The sequence below is a fragment of the Pelodiscus sinensis genome, chromosome 10 (assembly GCF_052426305.1).
Source record: "Pelodiscus sinensis isolate ZL-2025 chromosome 10, ASM5242630v1, whole genome shotgun sequence".
Taxonomy (NCBI): Eukaryota; Metazoa; Chordata; order Testudines; family Trionychidae; genus Pelodiscus; species Pelodiscus sinensis.
This window is the reverse complement of record NC_143061.1, coordinates 9,053,488-9,080,020: the sequence shown is the minus strand read 5'-3', so window position 1 is coordinate 9,080,020 and position 26,533 is coordinate 9,053,488. Positions and strand designations below refer to the sequence as shown.

General features: G+C 43.5%; 1 protein-coding gene across 6 annotated transcripts in view; it reads right to left on the bottom strand.

Annotated features, from left to right (window-relative positions):
* Positions 1-26,533, bottom strand: part of MCF2L2 (MCF.2 cell line derived transforming sequence-like 2) — a 317,180-nt gene that overhangs the window by 24,646 nt on the left and 266,001 nt on the right. For 3 of the 6 annotated variants that reach the window (XM_075938060.2, XM_089780737.1, XM_089780738.1), the window contains exons 21-27: positions 26,065-26,190; positions 19,151-19,372; positions 14,165-14,257; positions 13,630-13,708; positions 11,771-11,843; positions 2,590-2,699; positions 55-150 (exon numbers count right to left, since the gene is read on the bottom strand). In XM_075938060.2, the coding sequence (XP_075794175.1) occupies positions 55-150; positions 2,590-2,699; positions 11,771-11,843; positions 13,630-13,708; positions 14,165-14,257; positions 19,151-19,372; positions 26,065-26,190 (799 nt within the window). The remainder of the gene's footprint in view (positions 1-54; positions 151-2,589; positions 2,700-11,770; positions 11,844-13,629; positions 13,709-14,164; positions 14,258-19,150; positions 19,373-26,064; positions 26,191-26,533) is intronic. The other 3 variants (XM_075938055.2, XM_075938058.2, XM_075938059.2) reach the window with 1 other exon arrangement.

Sequence of the window (26,533 nt, the reverse complement as noted above, 5' to 3'; positions counted from 1 at the left end):
TTGTATGCAGGAGACAGATGGCTGGAGATTAAACGCTGCATGGGGTGATTTTACCTTTAGGTGGAGCTCTGCGGTTGGAAAGACCTTGTAATGTGAATCGCTTTCTAGCAAGAGCTGAGCACTCAAGGTTAAGGCTGGTGGAAGCATCAGCTAGGAGAGAGAGGCAGAGGGAAAAGAAATAAGGCAGGAAGGGTCACCTTTCAGCTTATGGGAAAGGAAAGGCCAGAGCTGGATGACAACAACAACAGAAAAATCCTTTAGATTAAGTCCAAGCTTGTGCAACAGCTGAAAAGGTGACATGAAGCCAGGTAAACTGAACAAGCGGATCCCTAGTATAAACCAATGCATTACACCAGGGATGATTTTGGCTCGCTGAGTTTCCATGGCGAGTACAAATAAAGAAAACTGGGGAGGAATGCAGCTATTTGAAAAGTAAAATAAATGCAGTTTAGCAGCAAGCTAATTAAACACATAACCTGGCGCCTGGTCCCTTGAAAAAGTGTCACTGTGTGATTTTAATAGGCAGCAGCTCATGGCTCCGGTGGGAAATAAGAGGTGAAGCATTATCGTGTGGGAAAAATAAAGACAATGAGTATTTGTAGCCTCAACACACTAGGCCATGGTTGTGATATGTCACTTTGAAATCTATATCAGCTATTCATATGCTTGGCATGATTTATGCCTTACCTGCTGGCTTCTCTCCAACAGCCGGCATGCAATTCAGCTGGCATACAATAATGCATTGTATCTTTTGGTTAGCATGTGAATGCACATGTCTTCTGTGCATTCACATGCCACTAACACAAACAAACCAGTCTCCTAACTGGATACACAGCCATGCTCCCTGATCATGACATCTACTGGGAGAAGTCACAGTTGGAGCTAGATTCCGTGACTCTGGGCTTCCAAGACTAGCAGACACGCACTCACCCACATTTATATTAATAAAATAAATTAACTGAATCAAGACCCCAGGTCCAAACTCAGCTGCCAAGCTGTTTTCTAGCTCTATGATGGGTAGGTCACCCAGGAAAGTCTATGCCAGAGGAAAGACTGTAAGACAGGTTTTCTGCCCTCAGACTCTGTGTTTTGGCCACTTGTGTATACATGCCCGGCCCCTCTGCCTTACATGGACACTGTTTCACTGCCAATTGATTATCACAAAGGAGACATAAATGGAGACGAAGTACCAGGGAAACATAAAGAGACAATGCATCCAGATACTATCCAGACTGACAAGCCACAGACGCACTGTGATTCCAAAGAGAAGCACATCCCATCACTTCCTACTTAGCAGACAAGCTGCTATACAAAGACAACAATCGTGTGTGTGTGTGTTTTGAACAGCATTTTGCAAGGAAAATAAAAGGAAGTAACTCTAAAGATGCCAAAAACAGGGAAAATAAGGTTTATACACATTTCATCCTTTTAAAGAATGGGACATTTGCTCATGGCTTTTAGTCACTAAGGAGTCACAAGGAAAATTATAAGACGTGGGTATGTCTGGGGGTTTCACCCTAATTTTGATGTGTTTGTTCACATGGGGAAAAGGAGAAAGAAATTAAACACTTCAAGTCAGATGTCCGCACAAATGGGTGAACGAGGACATTTTGATCACACATCCCCATTGTTTTCCAATGTCCTATGTTGCTTAGAAGTTGGGCTTCTACATGCTGTACCACCTTGAGTTGCCTCAGGACAATCATTTTCTGCAGGAGCCATAGGGTACGTCTACACAGCAGAATTATTTCAGCATCACTAACGTTATTTCGCATCTACACAGCAAGTCCTTATTTTGAAATAATGTTGAGCTGGAGGACTTCTTACTCCAACTCCTATAACCCTCATCTCCAGAGGAGTAAGGGAAGTCAAAGAAATAGTGATCTTCCTTCGACTTCCTGCTGTGTAGATCACGCCAAAAGCCTAATTAAGCTATTTTGACTTCAGCTACGCAATTGACATAGCTGAAGTTCAAGTACTTTAATTCGACTTTTGCCCTGCTATGCAGACATGCCCATAGTGAGTTTCTATACTGAATACAGCCTCTTGTCCAGTGGATGCTGGCCTTTTTGGCTGCTGTAGTCATTTGGGTTACAGCGAGAGAGAGACTGCATGAACAAATTGCACATGCAATAGCACAGATGACTGATTTAAAAATCAAGTCTATGCCCAACACCGAGGTGGAAAAGATTTGATTTTTAGCAGTAAGCGTTGGTAAATGTTGACCAATGAATAAATATTGCCATTGATAATAATTAAGATGTACAGTTAGGTAAAGAAAGAAAAATGCAGCTTGAGGACTTATTAGACACTTATCAAACAATTGTCCGACCCTGGTTAGCTGACAGTCACCAGCTAAATAAGCAGCCGCTTATCTTCTGAAGTTTTCTTTAACCGACATTGGGATTTTGAAAAATAACTATGGACATGATTGATTAAGTTCTGACATTAAGTTTTGTAAAACCTTGTTTTTCATGTTAGGCTTGATTCAACCCAGCAGCGTCCCTTTGAAGAATCCAGAGCAGGGTGTGCGGAGATGTAAATATCACCCCCCAGGAGGAAACATTCCACACTGCCCAGACCTCCTACCTCTCTTTTGTCTCGTGCTGGGACTGGAGGTTCTGTTCCTGTTATTAGATGTTTCCAGGCTTGTTGGCTCAGATTTATTTTCATACAAACTTGATGACTTCCTGCTATACCTTTGGACAAAGGAAACAAAACAATAGTCAGATTATTATATCACACAGTGATTCAAGGTGCACTTTTAGGTTGATACAATCCTCAACTGTTTACCATGGTGTTGGAACGATGGCATAACCAACAATTCCATCCCTCTTTTGCCCACACAAATAATCTGAACACTGACGCCAAGCCTTTCATATTAAACCCGGGTGGTGAGAAAAATTAATCAGAAAACCTCAGATCAGAACCCATTCAAATGTGAGGGGAGGGTTTTTGTTTGGATATAAATCTCTATGTTCAAACCCACCCGTATGCTTTTAGAGAGTCTCATTTCTGGTACAGATAGGACCAGAATTGTTCTTGATAGATTTTGTCACAAAATGGTGGGAAATCCCAGGAGAGCTTGTGAGATTTCCAGAATTCCAGGTCAGAATTTCATCAAAAGCAGCTTGGGAGATTCTGATGCCAGTGACTGGAAGCTCAGACTCTGATTTGACCTATGAACCCAAACCCTGAATACCAGACCAAACCTAATCCAGATCTGGATCCAAATCACCCCTTGTTGCCCACTTAGCTTCTGCAGGTGACACCAGAGGCTATGACTTTTAAGAGTTCTTATGAATAGCAGAATGAGAATTCTATTGGAAGACCAGAGTGTTTGGATACAAAACAGTCCCCGCTCTACACTATGCTCTGTTAGGACACTTTCCATCCTGACCATGGCTAGTTCCACCTGCTTGGGAGGATGGTGCCATGACCTAAGAGTGCACAAGTCTGGAATAAACTAGGCTAGGAAAATTTCGAAATAACCACATCAGAACAATGTTGGCTTACACTGTGATGTATGAGGGATTATACCATATTACTATATATTTTAGAGATGTGCATCTGTCTCTGAATCTGTCTGTTTGTCTGTGAGTCTGTTTGTTCAAGAACTCCTCCTAATTGGTAGGAGCTAGGCCCACCAAATTTGGAATGCAGCTTCCTTCTTATAATAACGTAAGGCAAGGTCGGGGTTTGGCTGTGCCAGGACAATGGGATGTGCCTAGAATTTTATTGTTTCTCATAAAATGGAAAGGTGGGGTTGGGGGGTCTGGCAGGAGGGAGTTATACTGCAGAATGATCACAGGAGGGCAGCAAGGGGCTAGAGATAGGGACTGGGACAGCTATAACTGCATTAGGCCGGCAGGGGTAGAGAAAGGGATGCTATCTACTATATGGCTATGTCTAGACTATACTGATCTATCGGGAAAAGGTACACAATGGCACTCCGATAGTTTTTTTGGAAGAGGCCCTTCCGAAATTTGGCCCATCTACACTGGGCCAAATTTTGGAAAATCCTCCTCTTTCGGAAGATCCCTTCGTCCTCATGGAAGGAGGAAGATAGGACTTCCAAAAGAGTGCAAAAAAAAAAAAAAAGGCGAAAGAGCAGACGTGTTCCCTGGACGCGGCAGAGTTTTTTCGGAATATCTCTGTTATCCTGAAAAAACTCCATACTCTAGATGTATCCTATATTTCAGAGAGTGTGTGTGTCTGTCTGTCCCCCAGCCAGGGGACATGCACCCATCCCCCAGCTGCTACAGTGGCAGAGGGCTGGGGCTGTCATCTCTTCCTGGGGCAGCCTGCATACTGAACTCCTCATGCCCAGAACAATGATTTAAATGAAGAAAAACAAAACTTATTTGAGTTAATGACCTCAGGCACACCGGGTAAATCTAGGTTTATATGTTTTATCCCACCCAACGTGACTGTGGATATTCTCATCATCCTTACACGTAGCTATGCTTTTGTAATCCTACTAAGGGCTTTGTCCAAATGATGTCTAGCAACAATGTCATATGCTATCTGTGTGCCTCAACTTCCTTCACGAAATGGGGATAATAATAATTACCCACTTTACAGGGCCTTTGGGAAACATATAGTGCTTCCCAAATTGCTGTGCTTTAATACCCACAGAGAAGGCACAAGATGTTATTAAATATGCTGGTGCTTTTGCACACCTCTCTTCTGCAGGAGCGGTTAGGGCATTTAATTATAATCCTGAAGGTTGCTGGTTTGATTCTTACATTGAGGCTACGTCTACACTGCAAGCTTCTTGCGCAAGAACGCATCCACCCTGCAAAAGTGCATTGGAAAAGTGATGCGCTTTTTCTTGGATGCTCTCTCGCAAGAAAGCTGTGATTGACATTAACAGAATGGCCACCAGGGTACCTGTGCTTGTTTTGATAGACTGTTTTTGTGCAAAAAAACCCTGCTGCCCATCCACACACATCTTTTTGCGCAATAACTCTTGTGCAAAAATAAGTTATTCTGAATGTAAAAAGAGGAACACCTATACCACAAAAACCCCTCTGTTCCGTCGATTCACTGTAAATTTTCTTGTGAAAAAACATGCTTGATGTGTGGACACTCCATGAATTTTTGTGCAAAAACAGATGTTTTTGCGCAAAACCTTTGCATTGTAGACGTAGCCTGAGAGTTTGCCTCCACATGCAATATAGGTAGCTGGTCTATCCTGTTAGGTCAGTCAGAGGCAGGGATACTGGCTAGGTTGCTCTCTTGTGTATTGGTGGCTATGAAAATGACATATCAGCCCCAGGGATGAAAGTAACTTAATTTTCTTACAGGTTCTGTCCTATTGCAACCTGCCCCTCCCTCACATTCTTAGAAGGCATTTTTTTCCACTTTCTTTCTACTGTAAATTGTGCACCTGACACAAGAGACTCATCGAATAAGGGTGGGGTTGTCCCAATCTCTGTTTATATACTGAATATAAAACTGGATCCGCCTTTACTGTCCCAGACAGTGCGGTTACATCACATGAAACCAGAAGTGAATATATTCCACCTGGCAAGGAGTGAAACCTGAAACCTGAAGAGGATTTGTAATGTAAAATATTCTGAATGTAAAATATATGTAATTAAAGCAATAACTCTGGTTTTCTGTTATTAATGCAGTTTCGTTTCCACTGGCATGTATGCAGGTATGGGGAAGTATAGGACAGGGGTCTGGGAGTCCAGGAGGCTTAGGGCAGGGGGTGGGGGACTCAGGGCAGGGGGCTGGGTGTGGAGGGGGGTTCAGGACAGAAGGTGGGGCTGCAGGAGGCTCAAGGCAGGCGGCTGGATGTGGAGGTGGAGCTTAGGGCACAGTGTGGGGATTCAGGAGGCTCAGGATAGGGGGATGGGTGTGAGTGCAAGGTGCAGGAGTCAGGGCTGGGAGCTAGGGGTGGGTATGGTTAGTATTCCAAATCTGGGGTAATTTAAGTAAAGAGTTGCCTAAATATAGCCCCTAGGGGGAAAAACCAAAAACTTTTCTTACGTGACCTCGTCGACCAATTTTTTTTGCCCAGACCTGGGGATCAAACTCTGGCTTTGATCATAATACAAGGGTCTTACCCACTTGAGGTTTGCCCTCAGCAAGTGCATGGCACCCACTCTCCCTTTGCTATTGGCAAAATACTTCACTTCTTCAGTTAGCCTTGTGCCTACGGCTCATGATGCTGAATGGATTACACCAGTGGTTTTCAGTCTCTCTTTCCTTTCCAGGACCCCTAAACATTCTGCCTGGAGACGCAGACCCCTTTGGAAATCGTAGGCATAGTCTGCAGTTCCACCAGGGTCTGCAGACCACAGGTTGAAAGCCACTGGATTAGAGTGAGCATGTACAGAGAAAGAGCCAAAGAGGACCAAAAGCCAGCCTTACTCATAGCCAGGGTGTGGCTCTGGGGAAGGAGGTCTCAGAAAGCCCTAAAACAATTTTTTTTAAAGAAAATAACAATCACACATGCAAACACTTGCTGAGAAGGGAGCAGAGGAATATGCGGGGAGGAACTGGGACTGCAGTGAGGGAAGGGGGATAAATGGGAATGAGAAATAAGGGAAGGGAGAACAGTTGTGGGCATAGACTGGGGAAGAGAAACATGAAGGTCAGACGGGGGGAAAATAGGATCAGGTCAACCTCACATCCTTCCTTGATCTGGAGTAGGGATGTTAAATTTAGATTAAATAATTAATCAAATAGTCGATTGGATTTCCATTTACTATTCGATTAGTCTATAAGGGCACCTCTGCCTTTGAACAGGCCCCACGCTCCCTGTGGCGCCTCAGCCTTTGAAATGTACAAGAGTCCCAGTGGGGCAGCAAGGGAGGGAGACGTGACTAGTTGCATCACTAGTTGACTTTCCGACTTATGCTTATCAGATAGTTGACTAGTTGCTTACATCCCTTATCTGGAGTCCCCTGGAGGGAGAATATGGGGGCGGGGGGGAGTGTGGGGCCAGGTATCCTTACCTGGCCACAAGGGAGCTGTGGGCAGTCAATGTAGGGATACTGCTGTAAGGAAACCAGCAGCAGTGTGAGAGACGACCTGTAAATAGCTCCCTAGCTCTTTAAATACCTCCTTTAATGGCTCTTTACATAGCTCCCTGCTGGCTCTTGCCAGAGCGGTGCACCGGGGTGCATCCCTTTCTTTCACCTCTGGTCAGCCCAATGAGCCCCTGGCTTGGGGAACTCTGATTTTGATTACTCCCTGCTGAACTCTGGATTTTTCTATCAGGTGTCCACTCTAAATACTGATGGGCTATGTCTAGACTGGCAAGTTTTTCCACAAAAGCAGCTGCTTTTGCGGAAAAACTTCCCAGATGTCTACACTGGCCGCTTGAATTTCCGCAAGAACACTGATTTCCCACTGTCTGAAATCAGTGCTTCTTGCGGAAATACTATGCTGCTCCCGTTTGGGCAAAAGTCCATTTGCGCAAAAGCTTTTGCGCAAAAGGGCCAGTGTAGACAGCTCATATTTGTTTTGCGCAAAAAAGCCCTGATCGCGAAAATGGTGATCGGGGCTTTTTTGCGCAAAAGCGCGTCTAGATTGGCACGGACGCTTTTCCACAAAAAGTGCTTTTGTGGAAAAGTGCCCATGCCAATCTAGATGCTCTTTTCCGCAAATGCTTTTAACGGAAAACTTTTCCGCTAAAAGCATTTGTGGAAAATCATGCCAGTCTAGACATAGCTATGCAGCCCAGCTCTGCTTTATCTTGTGGACTTGCAGCACAAAGAGGGGGTGTCTGCATATGACTGGAGGAAAGAAAGCACACTGCATAGCGACACAGAGATGGGTTCATCCCATCAGACTTCTCTGATGTTGCAAGGAAGGTTTACAGTATCATTGTGAACAACACGACCTTTTGTGGTCTGGTACCTTTTGTATCTGAGCAACCCAGGATGGATTGCATATCCACTGACTGTAATACAGTCTAATTAATTAATTACTTTCTAGACGCAGCTGGAGCACTAATGATATAGGTTGCTCATCGAACAATACTGCTGCTGAGTTTGGTTGAACCTGTGCATCCTTTCCAATCACAGGTTTGTCACAGTCATAGGAAGATCATCCTCTCTGCAGGAGCATGTCACAGGGTGTAGCTGTCCTTTGAACACACACCTCCATTCCTCTGGCTCCACCCGTGAAAATCCAGTGAACTCCAATTGTGCAGAATGGCTATTTATGGATGTCAGAAAACTCAGCAAAAGGCTGGTGACACTCCTTCTCCTCTGTTGGTTTAAGATATTTTGTACCCAGATTCTTGTGTCTCTAATCCTACTAGTCAACACACCAGATAGGCCCCAGGCTCGCCCTTGTTAGGATAGCAGGCGGGGCAAATAGTATCATTGTTCCTTCATAAAGGGCCTCTCCTCACAGCCCATATGAGCAATCACCATGCACAGGTCTTGCACTATTGTGACAGTTTGGATAAAGGGCAATTCTCTTTCCCCAGGAAGTCAAGAGAGTAAGCTCTTTATTTTTCCTTCTGTTTCATCTGTTGGAGATTAAACTAACATATATAGCCAGTGTCTCCTCAAGTTACTTAACTGTTGGCTGAAGTATTAAACCTAGTGCTTCTGCTTCAGAAGTTCTGTCACTGAAAATTGCCATGGTACAGGGTTACATATCTAGCTTGGTTTGGTAAATTTTTCTGATTGCAATTTACTTTCCATTGGAATTCCTTCCTCTTTCTGTGCTCTGGACATGTTCACCCAGAGATCTTCATTGTGGTTACATTTCAGGCAAATAAAGCACCATTTCTGGAACATTCCAAGGTTTTCAGACAAAGTCATTTCCAGTGATAGTCTCTGAAATGGTACTGCAGAGCACAAGCAGCCAACAGGCTGGCTGTGTCCCACACGACCTTTAGGTTTGGTTGATAAAGTTAAACACAATCAAAAGCTGCAGGAAATGTTCAAAAGAATATCCCCAACCCTACCCACAGAACATCAGGCCAGCATGTCCTTTTTAAATGCAGGCCATATTTGCTGATGGCCTCATTGAAGTCCACGATCATTTTCAATTATGTTTGGCCCAATTTCAGTTGATTCCAGTAAAAATTCATAGATGCCCCTGGTTCCTTTGCAAAAGCAAATTCCAGTGTATTGAGTGCATTTTTCTTTGAGATTATGGCAAAATCTTTGTCTGACTTTATGCGGGGTGAAGATATTGAAGACAATGGTATGCCTGAGAAGTAACTTAACAGATTCATAATTCATTGGCACCAAAAGATACTAAGATTGCACCAGGTAAAAGATATTCTGATATCAGTGCTTTGGTGGTGATGGGGGATTTCAACTATTCGGACAGATGTTGGGAAACTAACACAGCAGGGCACAGATTATCCAGTAAGTACTTGAACTGCATTGGAGACAATTATTTTTTATTTCAGCAGCTTGAGAAAGCTACTGGGGGGAAAGCTGTTCTTGATTTGATTTTAGCAAATAGGAAACTAGTTGAAAATTTGAAAGTGGAAGGCAACTTGGGTGAAAGTGATCATGAATTCATAGCATTCATTATACTAAGGAATGGTAGAAGGAAGAACAGCAAAATACAGACAATGGATTTCAGGAAGGCAGAATTTAAGTAAATTCAGGGTATGTCTACACTTGCACCCTAGTTCAAACTAGGGATGCAAATGTAGGCATTCGAAATAGTCAAGGAAGCGGGGATTTAAATATCCCGCGCTACATTAGCATGATCTCGCCGGTGCGTTACTCCGATCAACAGCTGTTTCGAAAGTGAATGTGCATGCCGGGACACATTAGTTCAAACCAAACCCTTTGGTTCAAACTAACGTTACTCATCATTTGGCAAAAAACTGCCTTGGCTTGCAGCCTTAACCAGTAGATCTTGTATGATCTAAAAATCAAAAAGGAGTCATATAAAAAGTGGAAACTAGGTCAAAGGATGAATAAAAGCAAACAACACACGTATGCAGGGGCAAGATTAGAAAGGCAAAGGCACAAAATGAGCTCAATCTAGCTAGAGACATAAAGGGTAACAAGAAGACATTCTCTAAATATATTAGAAGCAAGAGGAAGACCAAGGACTGGGTAGACCCATTGCTTAGTGAGGAGGGAGAAACGATAACAGGAAACTTGGAAATGGCAGAGGTGGCTTAATGACTTCTTTGTTTCAGTCTTCACCAAGAAGTTTGATGATGAAGGGATACCTAACATAGTGAATGCTAGTGGAAATGGGGCAGGTTTAGAAGTTAAAATAAAAAAAGAACAAGTTAAAAATTACTTAGAAAAGTTAGATGTCTTCAAGTCACCAGGGCCTGATGAAATGCATCCTACAATACTCAAGGAACAGATAGAGGAGGAATCTGAGCCATTAGCTATCATCTTTGAAAAATCATGAAAGTCGGGAGAGATTCTAGAAGACTGGAAAAGGGCAAATATTGTGCTCATGTTTAAAAGAGGAAATAAGAACAACCCAGGAAACTACAGACCAGTCAGTCTAACTTCTGTGCCAGGAAAGATAATGGAGCAGCTAATTAAGGAATTCATCTGCAAACATCTGGAAGAAAATAAGGAGATAGGTAACAGTCAGCATGGATTTGCAAAAAACAAATCATGTCCAACCAATCTGATAGCTTTCTTTGATAGGACAACAAGTCTTGTGGATAAGGGAGAAGTGGTGGATGTGGTATGCCTAGACTTTAGTAAGGCATTTGAATGGTCTCGCATGACATTATCAATAAACTAGGCAAATAAAACTTAGACGAGGCTACTGTACGGTGGGTGCATAACTGGCTGGACAACCATTCTCAGAGAGTAGTTATTAATGGTTCACAGTCATGCTGGAAGAACATGACAAGTGGGGTTCTGCAGGGGTTGTTTTGGGACTGGTTCTGTCCAATCTCTTCATCAAAGATTTAGATGGTGGCATAGAGAGTATGCTTATTAAGTTTGCAGATGATACCAAGCTGGGAGGGGTTGCAAGTGCTTTGGAGGATAGGGTCATAATTCAAAATGATATAGACAAACTGGAGAACTGGTCTGAGGTAAATAGGATGAAGTTTAATAAGGACAAATGCAAAGTGCTCCACTTAGGAAGGAACAATCCGTTTCACACATACAGAATGGGAAATGACTGTCTAAGAAGGAGTACTGCAGAAAGGGATCATGATTGTGGGATGCATTAACAGGAGTGTTGTGAGCAATACACAAGAAGACATTCTTCCACTCTACTCTGCGCTGATTAGGCCTCAACTGGAGGCCTCAGTTGGAGTATTGTGTCAAGTTCTGGGTACCACATTTCAAGAAAGATGTGGAGAAATTGGAGAAAGTCCAGAGAAGAGCAACAAAAATGATTAAAGGTCTAGAAAACATAAGCTATGCGGCAAGGCTGAAGGAATTGGGTTTGTTTAGTTTGGAAAAGAGAAGACAGAGGGGACATGAGAGAGGTTTTCAGGTATCTAAAAGGGGGTCAAAGAGAGAAGGGGGGAAATTGTTGTCCATGGCCTCTGAGGATAGGACAAGAAGCAATGGGCTTAAACTGCAGCAAGGGAGGTTTAGGTTGGACATTAGAAAAAAACTTCCTAATTGTCAGGGTGGTTAAATGCTGGAATAAACTGCCTAGGGAGGTTGTGGAATCTCCATCGCTGAAGATATTTAAGAGCAGGGTTAGACAGACATTTATCAGGAATTATGTAGATCATGCTTGGTTCTGCCATGATGGTAGGGGACTGGACTTCATGATCTCTTGAGGTCCCTTCCAGTTCTAATATTCTATGATTCACCATTAAGACTGTGCTTACCTCGTTGAGTTGGAGGAATTCATTGGTGCATGGTACACACTTTCGGTGATTCTTTGGTGTAGCTGGCTCGCTTCTGTTAGAAAAAGAAAAAAAAATAGCTTCAAACGACACTGGTCATTTCTTTTCTGTAGAGACATAAGAGAATATGGAAAATACCACCACCACCACCTGAAATGTCACATGTGCTGCTCAGGTGAAAATCTTCAAGTCAAAACATATAGTTTTGGAGCTTCAGCTTCACTAACAAGTTAGAGAACCAGTGAGATTCTGCTGACCTTGATGAATCATTTTAACTTAAGGAAATTTCGATACAACAGGCAGGAAGGGTAGCTCAGTGACACAGATATACCATTACACTAGCTATGTATGACTCAGCCCAGGTTTCCTGTACTGTATCTTCTGGCAAAGGTTCTCAGACTCTGGTCTGTGGATCACCAGTGGTCCGCAACCCGCATTCAGATGGTCTGTGAATAGTTCTCTCTAAGGTGTGTGTGGCTGCTCAGGTTTACAAGAGAATGAAGAGCTGCCCACCTAATTAGTGGCCCACAGGCATGGCTCCACTAATTAGATGCCTCACTCTGGATTCTCATATATAAGATGCGTGGTGGCCTTGAGGAAATAGGGAGTATATAGAGGGGCAGTGGGGTGTGGTGAGGGAAATAGGTAGGTAGGATGGTGAGGATTTGGGACATGCAAGGCTGCAAAGGCCAGAGAAAGGGCATCTTATATAGGATTTACAGTTGGTGTCAATGCCATAGCAGTCCCGCTATGCAAATTGTTCCAGCACTACAGGTAAAAGCCAATAGTTTGCAAGGAAGAACTATAAGGACCCCACTGTATAGCCCAGCATCACAAGGCCTCATTCAATGTTTTTTCATACATATTTTTGGTCCCTCGATAGGCCATTAGTATGGAATTAGGGCACCTAACATGGTTTCCTGCATTCACCCTCACAACACCCTGTGAGGCAAGGAAGTGGTACTTCCTCCACTTAAGAGATGGAAAAACACCTGGGGAAATTAAGTGATTCACCCAAAGTGACACAGGAAGTCTATGGTGGAGTAGGAAATTGAACTACTATTTCCAGAGTCTGAGGCTAACACTGTAGCCACGAAACTACCCTCCTTCTCAGGCTAGGTCTACACTATAGCTTTTTTTCAGAAAAAGCTATGTAAATTGTCTAGCTTTTTCCGACTGCTTTTCTGAAAGAGGCTTTTCCGCCATTTGGGCCCATTTAGACGGGGCCAAATGGCAGAAAAGCCTCCTCTCTTAGAAGAGCCCTTATTCCTCGTAGAACGAGGTATACAGGGCTCCTCAAAAGAGCATGTTTGCTCTTCCACAAAAAAGCGGAAGAACAAACGCATTCCCTGGACGCGGCGGAGTTTTTCTGGGATACCTCTGGGTCTAAAAGTTCCTCTTATTTTTCTAACTGGACTCCCACATCATTTCTCATCATTGTGTTTTCTTTTTCATCCATACCATGGCCACAATAGTTTCCTGAAAGATATAGGCAGGGTTCGTATTTCATGAGCAGCTCTAAGAATCGCTGCTACTCTAAGGTACACTTTCATAATGTGTTTACAGTATATACCTCTGGTATCCCAGAAAACCCCCACAGTCTAGACGTACCCTCAGCGTCATGTTTTATGAGCAAGACAAAAGACTAGTGCTCACTAGTTGAATAAGGGTCAACCTTCAGTCATGTGTTTCGCTTGCAATTATGTTGATTTTCCACATATTGGGTCTGCTCTTGCTGATTGTATTTGGCAGCACATACCCGTTCAATAACCCATTTTAGCTGTTGGACTGTCAGATACAGAGTCAATACAACATCACAAAGCTCACACACGGTGTCCTACCTCTACATGCTTCCAGTTGTCCTGTCAGGACTTTTCTAATCTCAGAAACCCAGATGTTTTTCAGCTCAACAGAAGATGCCTGTAAACATAGGAAAGGTGCAAAGCAAATATAAGCAGATAGAGTTCAACTCTAGGGACGCTTTAATCTAAAATTTGCTTTTAGCCCTTCCTTGTGATAAACCGCTATGACCAGAACTGGGACCAAAGGGAACTTTACAAAATAACAATTTACACTGGGTCTAAAAGTTCACCCATAGCACAGCCACACTAGTTTCCTTAATGATATAGGCAGGGTTAGTATTTCATTAGCAGCTCTAAGAATCACTGCTTCTCTGAGGTACACTTTCATAATGTGTTTATTATGAGAATGGGGAGTAACATTAACATCAAAAACTAGTTTCATTCATAGTGTCTCTATCTCCCCCACTACAGAATCAGTAGCACCCAGAATAGAGCAGACAAGGAAATAACAGCCTTGTTAAAGGAAACAGCTGGCAGGAAGTGAATTCCCTTACATAAAAAACATTGTCTGTACCTGGATGATATAGACTTCTTCTCGACCATTATACCAGATCTCAAACTTCTTGTTATCACCCTTTACGTTTTCTGTGATGCCAACAGTACTCATCTGTTTCAAAATAAAAAAAGAAAAACTTGGAACTTTATGTTAACTTATTTTTACATGATATCTCTTCTGAAGGACACTATAAAAAGGACGTGTCCTATTCTGGATAACTTTAGAGAGTGCATGATGTATTCCAATTTTTTTTTTGGAATCAACATAAAGTTCATCTCTGCATCCTTTTAGCTGTCAGTGTTTCTCTCTAACAGATTATAGAGAGCAATTAGTAGCAGCACATTTGTTAAATTCAAATGTTGACCCTTTGAGATACTGATTACTGTACTATGATCCCAATCCAGCAAAGAACCGAAGCATATGAATCGTCCCATCAATTCCATCATCAAATTTAAGTGCTTTGCTGGACCAGGACCCTGCAGGATTACACCCCAAGACCCTTTGAAATGAACTCTCTTTCTATGCGCAGACCTTTTAACTTCAGGGTGTTCCATGCTATTGCATGGCTCTGCCCACACAAAGTTTATTGGAGAACAGGGGTCTAAGGTGCTCATGGTAAGGACAAAAGTGCTGAACACCTATAACTCCCATTTTCTTCTGTGTTCAGTATCTCCATGAATCAAGCCCTAAGGCTGCATCTTGGCAAGTCATATCACATAAGAATCTGCAGGCCAAAACCAGGAGTTAGGGCAAAACTGCAATCCTTTTGAGTTTCCAAACACATGAGGACAAGAGACTGAAAACAACAACACAACAATGCTAAGGCCTGTAATTCTATCAACTCTTATATTGTATTCTCATCTCTTAGGTAATCAGGTTAGATAGAGACGGTATTTCAGACAGCTCTAATGCTGCCAGGTAAATACATGTTGTGGGTGTTCTTAATACAAGGTTGCATCAGAAATTTCAATTTGAACACTTGCCCAGATTGTATTATTGGGTCACGTCAAATGCAATCATAGAAAGGAGGCCATATCTTACTATTTATTTTAGAAATGTGTGTCTGTCTGTTTGTCCATGAGTCCATATGTTTAAGAACTCCTAAACGGTAAGAGCTAGGCCCAACCACCAAATTTGGTAGCCAGCGTACTATTATCATAACTTAGAGCAAGGTCAGGGCTTGATTGTGCCAGGACAATGGGATGTGCCTGAAATTCAATTGTTTCTCAGAAAATGGAAAGGGAGGGGTGTGATAGGAGGGACAGAGGTAACAAGGGGCCAGATAGGGGGAATGGGACAGCTATAATCCTATTGGGCCAGCAGGGGACAGGAGTGGAGAAAGGGATAGCTATCTACTGTATATTTCAGAGAGTTTGTTTGGTTGTGTGTCTCTCTGTCTGTCTGTCCCACAGATAGGGGACATTCATCTCTCCCCCCAGCTGTGCCTGCTGTAGCTGCAGCAGCTATGGACAGGCACTTTTCATCTGGCTCCAAGCTGCCGCAGTAAGAAAGGACTGAAGTTGTGCTCCCTCCCCTGGGCAGCCTGCATTCTGAATCCCTCAACCGCAGCACCACCCCAAAACAATGATTTAAATGAAGAAAAACAAAACTTATTTGAATTTAGGACCCAAGCAACACTGGGTTAATCTTCTAGTTTTAAAATATATACACAGGACTAAAGTTGGGTGCTCAGCTTTAATTCTGCATCAGTTAACTTCTGAGTGCTTGGTTGCACAATCTTAACTAGACTATTGCCTAGTAAGTAAGAGCCCACTTGCGTGACCCGACTAACAAAAAGAAGGGCTGCAGGAGTGGGTGGTTTTATTTTACAGCTTATATATAGCAAAAATGGTGGCTCTCCATCCCATATAGGTAGGCTTGGAAGGATTCCATTTTTAATCATAAGTGTCGGTAAACATAAATTTCACCATCCACAACCAAACCACCGAAAACCATTTCCATCAACGATCACTGAAATTTACAGATCAACAGCATTTTTTTTCGAACTTCGCCTGACAAGCCATTGGTATTTGATTTAAGGATGTCGACTTTGATATGTGACGAAGGACAATTTGTGTTTTAATGGTTACAAAGTTTTAACTTTTGAATCTCAATTTCTATTATCATGACATAATTATTAGCTTTCCCCCCAATTTTGAGCAACAGAAAAAATGAAATAGATAAAAAATTAAGAACAAATGCATCCAAAGAGCATAAGCTTGCTCACATACTATGAGAGAAGACAAATTAGAATTCTTATCCAACCTTGTAAACAGTAAGAATTAATGGACACAAATCAGATATCTAAAAAGGCAACACACAGAAACCTGTTGGAGAACTCTTTAACCTTCCTGGGCACTCATTAATGGATCTCTAAGTCACGGTACTGTTTCAGGCTAATTCCACAAGGGAAGGGTTGGAACTTAAATTCATTTACACGTTTGATTCCTATCAGAGAGGAATGAAAAGATATTGGCTGTCTCCCACACTACCTGCCACTTCCTAATGACTTAACCAACCAACCAACCAATGGGTACTTATAGAGGTGCAAATTGTTCTTATCAGCCTCTTGTAACTTGAATAATCTAATTCACTCCTTTTTTCTCTTCCCCCTTCCTTCTCCCCCCCGCTCCTCCCTTCCCTTATTTATTCATGGATCTGGACTTGTAATACTCCAGTCATCTGAAGAAGTGAGTTGTACCCACGAAAACTCATGATACCATCTACACGTTTTGTTAGTCTTTAAAGTGCTGCTAGATTATTTGTTATTTTTTAAACTTTTCCAGTTACAGATTAACTCGGCTACCCCTCTGAAGCATACAATAAACAGATACTTTATACTCCTATGTTTTTGAACAGTTCATGCCTTCATAAACAGACACTATTAATGGCTAGTGTATTGCAACCCTACACACACTGAGCCAAATGTTGCTTCAAATGTTGCCAAAGGATCACACTGTGGTATTTGATGGAAGAATTTGTCCCCAGTAGTGTAACTAATGTTAACAGTATCAGGATTATGGGGCTGGAACATTTCAAGAATCAACTTTTTTGTGAGTCATTTGTAGACATTTTTGTAACAGAACATAGGTTGTAGTTCTCAAAGCTTCATCCTATTCCACTGACATTAATAGAAAAACACCACGTGCCTAAAACTAGAGTATCATGCTCATGTACATCTCACTGTCAGATAAGGAGGAAAGGAGAAAGGTTTTCACATGGTGATGTTCAAAGCAATAAACCCCAGGGCAGACTTGTTTTCCTCACTGTTCAAATCAAAGGATCGATGGGTGTGATTAGGGAACCAAAGTTGCTCATTGCTAGGGTGCTGTGGACCTACATGTAGTCAAAGCCATGGACTCAGCTGGGTGTTTCACTGTCCAGCTCTACTCCCCAGCCATAACGTCTGTGGCACGTAATGGTGTTCACAAGCCAAATACTGGGCATAGACAGAAGGAACAGGACATCTTCACTGCTTATAGGCAATAAGGCTGACCACACCCCAACACTGCTGCCAGAACAGCCGATCATAGAGACATTATCTCTGTCTGGAACAATGAGATGAACCCCAAACTGCTTATCTCTGCTACTCACTATAGAATTAGAAAATCATAGAATCATAGGGCTGGAAGAGACCTCAGGAGGTCATCGAATCCAGACCCCTGCCCAAAGCAGGACCAATCCCAACTAAATCAGCCCAGCCAGGGCTTTGTCAAGCCGAGACTTAAAAACCTTTAGTGATGGAGAGTCCACCACCTCCCCAGGGAACCCATTCCAGTGCTTCACCACTCTCCTAGTGAAATAGTTTTTCCTAATATCCAACCTAGACCTCTCCCACTGTAACTTGAGACCATTGCTCCTTGTTCTGCCATCTGTCATTACTGAGAACAGTCTCTCTCCCATCCTCTTTGGAACCAATAGGACATAGCCAGTGCAGAACACTCTGTACTGAGCTAACTAATGTCCCTTGGAATTAGGGGCCCTTTCAGCAATAGACGTAAGGAGTTTGAGTGGAAATTCAGATCCAGATTTCAAAAGCTTCCAGGTTTGTGGGAGATTCACCAAATCATTAAGAGAGTGGCCAGTTAAACAAATTCAGATCCAGGATTTCAAAGACACCTGACATTCCAGGGTTTCTTGGCCCATCTCCAGCAGAATAGTGATAGAAATGCAGCCGTGTTAGTCTGGGGTAGCTGAAACAAAATACAGGACTATGTAGCACTTTAAAGACTAACAAGGTGGTTTATTAGATGATGAGCTTTCGTGGGCCAGACCTGTTCTGAAATTTGATTTGTCCTTTTCATATGTGTTCATTTTTTTAATTGTATCCTTTGGTATACAGTAGACTTCCGATAATCCGGAACCTATGGGATTTAGGTGGTGCCGGATTATCAGATATGCCGGACTATCAGAAGGTACTATAAGATGGTTATATATATACTGTATACATTATATACTGTATATAAAGTGTTCTTAACCCTTTTTATTGTACATACTATATACAGTATATTGTAATGTTTTAGTTTTTTTAAGCCTTTTTTACCCTTTTTGCTCAGTTCAGCTGCTGCCGCTGTTACCTTGTGACTTATTTTTTGCCGAAGCTCACTCACTAGGCTCTTGCCATTTTGATGCCGAACTATCAGGAGTGCCGGACTATTAGATGCCGGACTATTGGAATTGTACTGTATATGGTTGTGACTATTTTCTTCCACTATTTGAGCTGAGGAAGTGGGTCTGGCCCACGAAAGCTCATCATCTAATAAACCATCTTGTTAGTCTTTAAAGTGCTACATAGTCCTGTTTTTTGTTTCATCTCCAGCAGGAGTTTCACCCTATTCAAAAACAAGATTGTTCCCAGGGCTTCTGCAGTGTTCAGCTTGCTTCCATAGAAAAGGTCTTTCAAATGTCTAATCTTGCCTTGAAAAGGCTCACCTCTGTGCTATTTTAAACCTGCTTCTCTAGTGAATATATACAACTCCTCTTGTCCTCTACCATGCCCGTTACCTTTAAAGAATTCTTAAAGCTGTATGAAGGAGACTTCTCGTGTCCGTCCGTGTTTTCATCCCGTTTCTTGCAGAAGAGCAGGATCTTTGTGTAGAGAAAGAGGTGCCTCTGCATTGGCTTGAACCGTGCCAAGTCTTTCACCTTACTGTGGCCCTTCTTGTGATCAGTCCAGACGTTGAAGGAGCCCTGCATCAGCAGCTTACCGAGCTCATGCACATCTCCCTGTCAGACAAGGGTGGGGAAGAGAAGGGTGGGTGACATTCAGAGCAGCAAAACCCAGGGCACTCATTTCCCCCAAAGGACTGAGGGGTGTGATTTGGGAGCCAAAGATGCTCAGAGTGGCCATGGCACTGAGCTACGTAGGGTGCTGTGAACCAGCATGTAGCCTAAGCCTAGGGGGCAGCTGGGTGTTTTACTGCCCAGTTCTACTCCCCAGTTGTAATGTCCGTAGCTGGTAATGGGGTTCACAAGCCCAATACTGGGCATAGATGGAAAGGACAGGACATCTTCACTGCTTACAGGCAACCAGGCTGACCACACCCCAACAGTGCTGCCAGAACAGCCGATCCTGGAGACATGCACCTGCAGCTGTGACCAATGAAGAAAACAAGACTGGCTGTGCAGACTGGGGAACAGAAAGGGAGGGACAGCAGAGTGGCAAGAGCCCCGGTCAGACTGCCCCTAAAACACTGATACCAGGACAAAAGAGGCCTGCAAGCCTGGAGCTTTAGGGATGATAGACTCAAATGAGGTTAAGAATTTAAAGACTGGTCCAACTGCATGAAAGGAGAGCAGGCAGGAGAAAGCTGGGGCCCCTGAAAAGACTCCCCCAAAATCAGTTTACAAGTTCCCTCGCTTATCCTTTCTCACCCTGCCATTTTCCATGCCCACAACACTTATGTTGAACATTCCCAGTTAAGACAGTCAGCTGTCCAGCCTGTCTGAGGGATTCTGTCTGATCTGCCAGGCAAGGGTCCTGTCTGATACCCACAGGAACTTTTATGGGAGGGAGAAGCTGCCTCTACCAAAACCTTGACAACCTGGGCTTCCACAGCCTGTCCCTCAAGAGCAGCATTCGGGATCTTTAGGGTTTGTCTGCACTATCCTACAGGGTGGACCATCATGGGTTTGAACAGCAGCGTGCACCCAAATGCTGTGGAAACTGCAGGTGCAAACTAAGAGGCTTCTAGCATATGTGACTCTCACCTTGTTTGAAGAGGACTGTTAACACCAAGCAGGAACCTGTCAGTCCACGCCCAACACACCCACACAGGGGAGTCACAGTGCCGCATTTTGGCGCATTCAACTATTCTTACCTATAATCTGGGCAGTACAGAGGTAGCCTTAGTGACCAGTAATTTGAGCACAAGGCTGGGCTGTGGGAGACAGAGGCCCAATTTCTGCTCTACTACAGACATTCAGGCTGGCCTTAGGCACGTCAGGTAGGGCTAGATTTGTAAAGGTTTTCACCTGCCTATCTGCATGTCTAGGCACCTAAATCCTTTCCAAAAAGTCTGGTCTTTAGTCTCTCTCTGCCTCAGTTCCCCATCGGTGCCATGGGGATAAAAGCCACACCCCATTTCAAAGAGGTTTGTGAGGTAGGTTTAAAACAAACCAAAGGAAGTATTTCTTCACGCAATGCATAGTCAACCCTGTGGAACACCTTGCCAGAGGAAGTGGTGAAGGCCTAGATCAGGGATGGTTAACCCTCAGCTCGTGAGCTGCATGCGGCTCTTCCCCCCTTAAAGTGCGGCTCGCAAAGCCTCCCCCACAGCTTGTGAAGCCACCCTTGTGCCCCTAGAAATGGTCTCCAACCCCCAGCTCCCTGTGCTGACACCAGGGCAAGGTAGTCATCCGGTGTGTTGATTCAAAATGGCTTTGCCAAGATGGCGGCAGCTGACAGGACCTGATGAGGCCTTGTAAAGGGGCAGCATCTTTTATTTTTTTTGCTCAACAACTCTGGGGGGTCTGGTGGAGAGCTCTTCCTTTTTTTTTTTTTTTTTTTTTGTTTGCTCAACACAAAATTGCAAAAAAAAAAAAAAAAAAAAATGTTGCACGTGGCTCTTCGCATTTTGTCTGCCGCTGTTTCGGCTCTCTGTTTAATGGGTTGGCCATCCCTGGCATAGACTATAACAGGGTTCAAAAAAGAGCTAGATAAATTCATGGACATTAGGTCCATCAATGGCTATTAGCCAGGTTGGACAGGCATGGTGTCCCTAGCCTCTGTTTGCCAGAAGCTGGGAACAAGCGACAGGGGATGGATCACTTGATGAGTCCTTGTTTTGTTCATTCCCTCTGGGACACCTGGCATTGGCCACTGTGGGCAGACAGGATACTGGGCTTGACTGTCCTGTGGTCTGACCCAGTCTGGATGTTCTTATGATTGCGAGGCATTCAGACACTATGGGGATGGGTGCAGGAGACATACCAGAGAGAGAGAGAGAATAAGCATCCGACCTTCTGCTTTAAAAGCCTGATCCAAAGCCCTCTGATGTCAATGGGGAAGATTCAACTTTAATTGACTTTGGTCAGACCCCAAAAGCACAAAACATGTATAAAATATTTTAGTACTAAAGAATGTCGGAGTAAAATGAGTGAAAGGAGTGTCAAAACTATGTGTTAATGGACAATAAGAAATATAGATGAACACAGTGACACCTGCAAAGTATTGTATAAGAAATAACTTGTATCTGTGATACAGGATTATGGAGCAAGCAATGATTACATTCACAAGAGTAGGTTTTGGCCCCAATCCTAAAATTTGTACATGGAGATAATTTCAGAATTGAGGCCTTGATTTGCAATGGAAGTGCTTAATTTTTGGCTATACTGAGGTGTCTACACAAGTTTTCCCCTCACACATGGATTCAACTGCAGGATCTGGTCCCGTGTAGGTACTTCTAAATCCCATATCAGCACAGTATCTGAGATGCTCAGAAGAATAAATAGAATAACAATAGTAAAATATATCATGTAACAATTTTACTCTTTTCCCCTTCCTTTCCTTCCTAGAAGAGAAACAGCTTGATTAATTTATAGGCTTGAGTTTGTGTATGTTCTTGTGCATGAGTGTATGTGTTGTGCATGTGTGAGCGTGTGTGTACAAACACACAAATTGAGTATTGTTTGTGTGTCTGTGTGTATAAAAACATAGAAAGGGAAAGCTAAACTGAAGCGATGAACCTTGCACATAATTCTAAATGTGCCTCTGTGGTGTTGTTATGTCTTATTGCCGTGAGTCTACAACCTAGCTCAGGGATGGGCAATAAAATGGTGAATGGCAGTGAGATGCACCGGTAGTTCAACCGTCTCTCCAGCCTTCCTTAAACAAGAGAAACAATGTCCCGTAATATCAGGAAATAATTGCATTTCAGAATGTAGCAGCACACCCCAAATAAGCTCCATTGGGCACAAAATGCTAGAGTCCATCTGCTGAGCCCATGAACACTTTGCCCTCTGCTCCCCTCTCTGCATTGGCTCCCCTTTGAAGACACAGAGTTCAAGGCATCTGACTGGATATTCAAAGCTCTCAGTGGGACTGCCCCAAAAGGTCTCAGATATCGCCTCTCTTTGCACCCATGACCACCCACAGCAGTAACATTGCCCTGGAACAGTGACACTGATGCCAACATGGAAACATGAGTGTGCAGGAGACAGAACGCTTCAGGAGTTGGACCTATGCCAGGGGTGGGCAAATACCGGCCTGTGGGCCAGATTTGGTCTGCCAGAGTTAGCCCCTGGCAGGCCGCTACTGCTATATTTACCTGCATCTCCGCAGGTATGGAAAATTGCAGCTCCTGTTGGCTGAAAATCGCTGTTTCTAGCCAATGAGAGCGATGGGAAGCAGCGTCCCGGTCCACACCACTTCTCGCCTCTCCCATTTGCCGAGAACAGCGATCCACAGCCAATAGGAGCTGCAATCGCTCTAGGATGGTTTCCTAGCAGCATGTTTAGGCCCCGGCAGCATCTTACGCAGGAGTTCTGCCCCTCAGCTCTGCACGTGTATGTCACCAAAAAGTAGCATGGCCTACATAAGTCAAGGGCTCCAATCTGTTGCCCTCTTGGGATATTGCCACCCTCAAAAAGCACATCAGGCCAGACCAGCTAGTCCTGTCTTCCACACGTTTGCTTGAATAGATTGCTTAGAGGTGGGAGGTGCTTGCCTTGCAATACTCACTAGTCATCATAGCCTACAATCTGAAAAGGACCTATTGAGAATGAATTTATTGAGCGCAATTTATTCCACATCTTTGTTCCAATAAATAAACACGCACAAGCCATCTCAGAAATGTTGTCAACACAAAACTTGTATAGCTATATTGTGGCCTTCTCCTATATAGAGCAGGAGAGGAAATTCCCACAATGTTTTTCGTGTCAATGTTGTTTTTCAGCCCAAAGATGCAAACTACAAGACAGGCAGTCCCCGGGTTACGTACAAGATAGGGACTGTAGGTTTGTTCTTAAGTTGAATTTGTATGTAAGTTGGAACTGGTACATATTGTAGGGGAAACTCTAGCCAAACATTTCTCCAGAGCTCAGTTTTATTCTCCCACACCTCACTTCCCTCAGTCCTTTATTCTCAAGCTGAGGTGTCTGCTGAGAAAAGCCGCTCCGCGTCTCCCTGGTCTGCTGGGTGGTGGGGAGGGCGCTAGCTTCGCGTCTCCCTGGTCTGCTGGGGGGAAGCAGCTAGTGCAGGGTTGCCTCACCCCGTTTGTAAGTAGGGATCCAATGTAAGTCGGAGCCATGTAACCCGGGGACTGCCTGTACAGTAATTAGAAACTATTCCTATTCTAATTGCTCAGCAATATGCCTAGATCTGTTACTCTACAAACGGCCTGTTTTCACTTACCCCAAGATCAACAATCTGGAGATTGATCCCCCGGGGTTTGATTTAGCATGTCTAATAAAGACCCGCTAAATTGACCACTGATGGCACCTCCATCGACCTCGGTACTCCACTGGGTCAGAAGGAGTAAGGGAACTTGATGGGAGAGTTTCTCCCATCAACCTCCTGTAGTGGGGATGCCACAGAAATTGGATCTAAGGCAAGTCAATTCCAGCTAACTATTCTTGTGGCTGGAGTTGTGTATCTTTGGTCAACTGTCTCATGTGGTGTAGACCTGGCCTGATATTGGGTGAAATTCACAGGTCACCATTGAAGTATTTCAGGCTGTGTGGGCTTATGTGGGACTCAAATCGTGAATAGGCTTTGTGTTGGTTCTTCGTCCAGTGGTGGAATTTGACCCTTTGAAGAGACATTTTTACAAAGCACGTATGTGTGCCACTATTGTAACAGATCCATTGCAACCCAGAACTTGACTATTGTTGCACCATCTTTTACATATCATGGATGTCTTTGCAACCCTGGCGCTAGCACTCAAATCCTCCTGCTCCCCAAACATTTGCTCTGCTGCATGAGCTAAAGGAGCATCTCCATTAGGTGCTTACAGGATAGTATATCTAGGACACACAACTGAGCAGATATAATTCCATCCTTTCAGGAGCAGCATTGTCGGTGGTGTTTTGTACATAGCAATTCTCAAACGTTTGCATTGGTAACCCCCCCCCCCTTTCACACAGCAAGTCTCTGTGTGTGACCCATCCTCCCCATTTTAGGATAAAAATGCATTTTTTAAATTTAACACTATTATAAATAGCCAGGTTTGGGGGTGGAGGTTCACAGCTCACAACCTCCCACATAATAACCTTGCAACCTCCTGAAGGTCATGACCTTTAGTCTGAGAACCTCCTAGCTAATTCATTACAATAGCAGCTGGTGCTCGGATACATATATAATTGATGATATATGAATCCCAGAATCCTAGAAATGGTATGTGAGGAATCTAGTTCATCCCCTTGCACAAAGAGAGATTACTTTTCCTATCCAGACATTACAGCATATTCTTCAGTGTTTTCTCCTGTTATACACAAGACTAGTAGACTTTCCACAACCTTCTTTTGGAGACTATTCTGCAACCCAACAAAGCTTCTTGTTTTTCCAGATATTCAGCCTACATTTTACCTTAATGCCAATCCCATTATTCCTACTTAAAATGGCTTGAACCAAACCAAATAAATTCTTCCTTAGTGTTTACATCCTTCTGATATTTCAAAATGGTGAGTACATCCCCTCAGTGTTACTTAAAGTCATTCTTTTCTCATGTGGTAATCACCCCTACCTCTTAATCAGTGACTCTTTGTAGACTGAGTTACTTCATTGTAGTTATCATTGATATAGACTGTTACTATTGTTGTTGTCATCAATATATTTGAAGCAATAGGGCCTCCAGCTGTAGGTGTAGGTTTCTACTGACCTTTTCATATGTCAACCAGCTTTTCCTGATCCATACCTAGTGCCTTGGAATTTTGTGGGTCTGTACTGGGGTCATATAGGGTATATCTAGACTACATGGCTCCGTTATGCCTCGTGGAATGAGGTTTACTGGGGTGGTCGACAAGGGCTTCCCTTATCAACCACGGAGCATCCACACTACTGCGCTGTGCCGCCAAACAGCTGATCGGCACAGCGCGGCAGCCATTTCGATGTAAATGAAGCGGCGATTATTTAAATCGCCGCTTCATTTTCCTATGTCTAGTAAACTAATCTACATGGCTCCGTCGACGGACATGCCTTATTCTGGATCACTCATCTTCCTATTTACAAACGTCAGCTGCGTCCTGCTATCACATCCACTCGCTCCCACCCCCGCAAAATTTGCTCAGGCGAAACTTTGTCCTGAATGTTTGATCACTGCTACGTCTCATCCTGTGTCTTTCTGTCAGAAACCTGTTACCTGGGTAGGCTGTGAGTAAGTAAGCAACATGCAATAGTGGGGTGTGTGTGTCATGATCGGAGCCTGCTGGAATATTGCCTGATCTGTGACTAGAGTGCAGATAATAAATAATAATAATACCTCATATCCCGTGATGGCTATTTGATGCATGGAATCATTCACCGACTTGATGATATCAAGCACCGTGGCCAGTGCCTCTTCCAGTTCTGCAGTGCCTTCGGAATTCTTGCTGCATTTCAGCATTTCCTATTTAAACCATAAAGGCATCCATATTAGCCACATCTCAAACATCCATAGCCATGATCAGGGAGTTATGATGAGACCACTACATGTGCTGTACACACAGAAGAGTGCAGCTATCGGCGTGGTAGGAAAGTCTCTTTAACTATCACCAGAAATTGATTTTTTAAGCTTTTGGACATTTTTAAGTTTCACAAGTTCATTTATGACCCAAACCCGGGCCCCAGTGAGTTAATCTAGTCTGTTCTCCAGCTGTAACACAAACCACAGACTTCCCCTACATGGTTCCTGCATTAAGCCCATAACTTCTGCTGGAGCTACAGCTTTTCTTTGAGAGACACATCTGGTC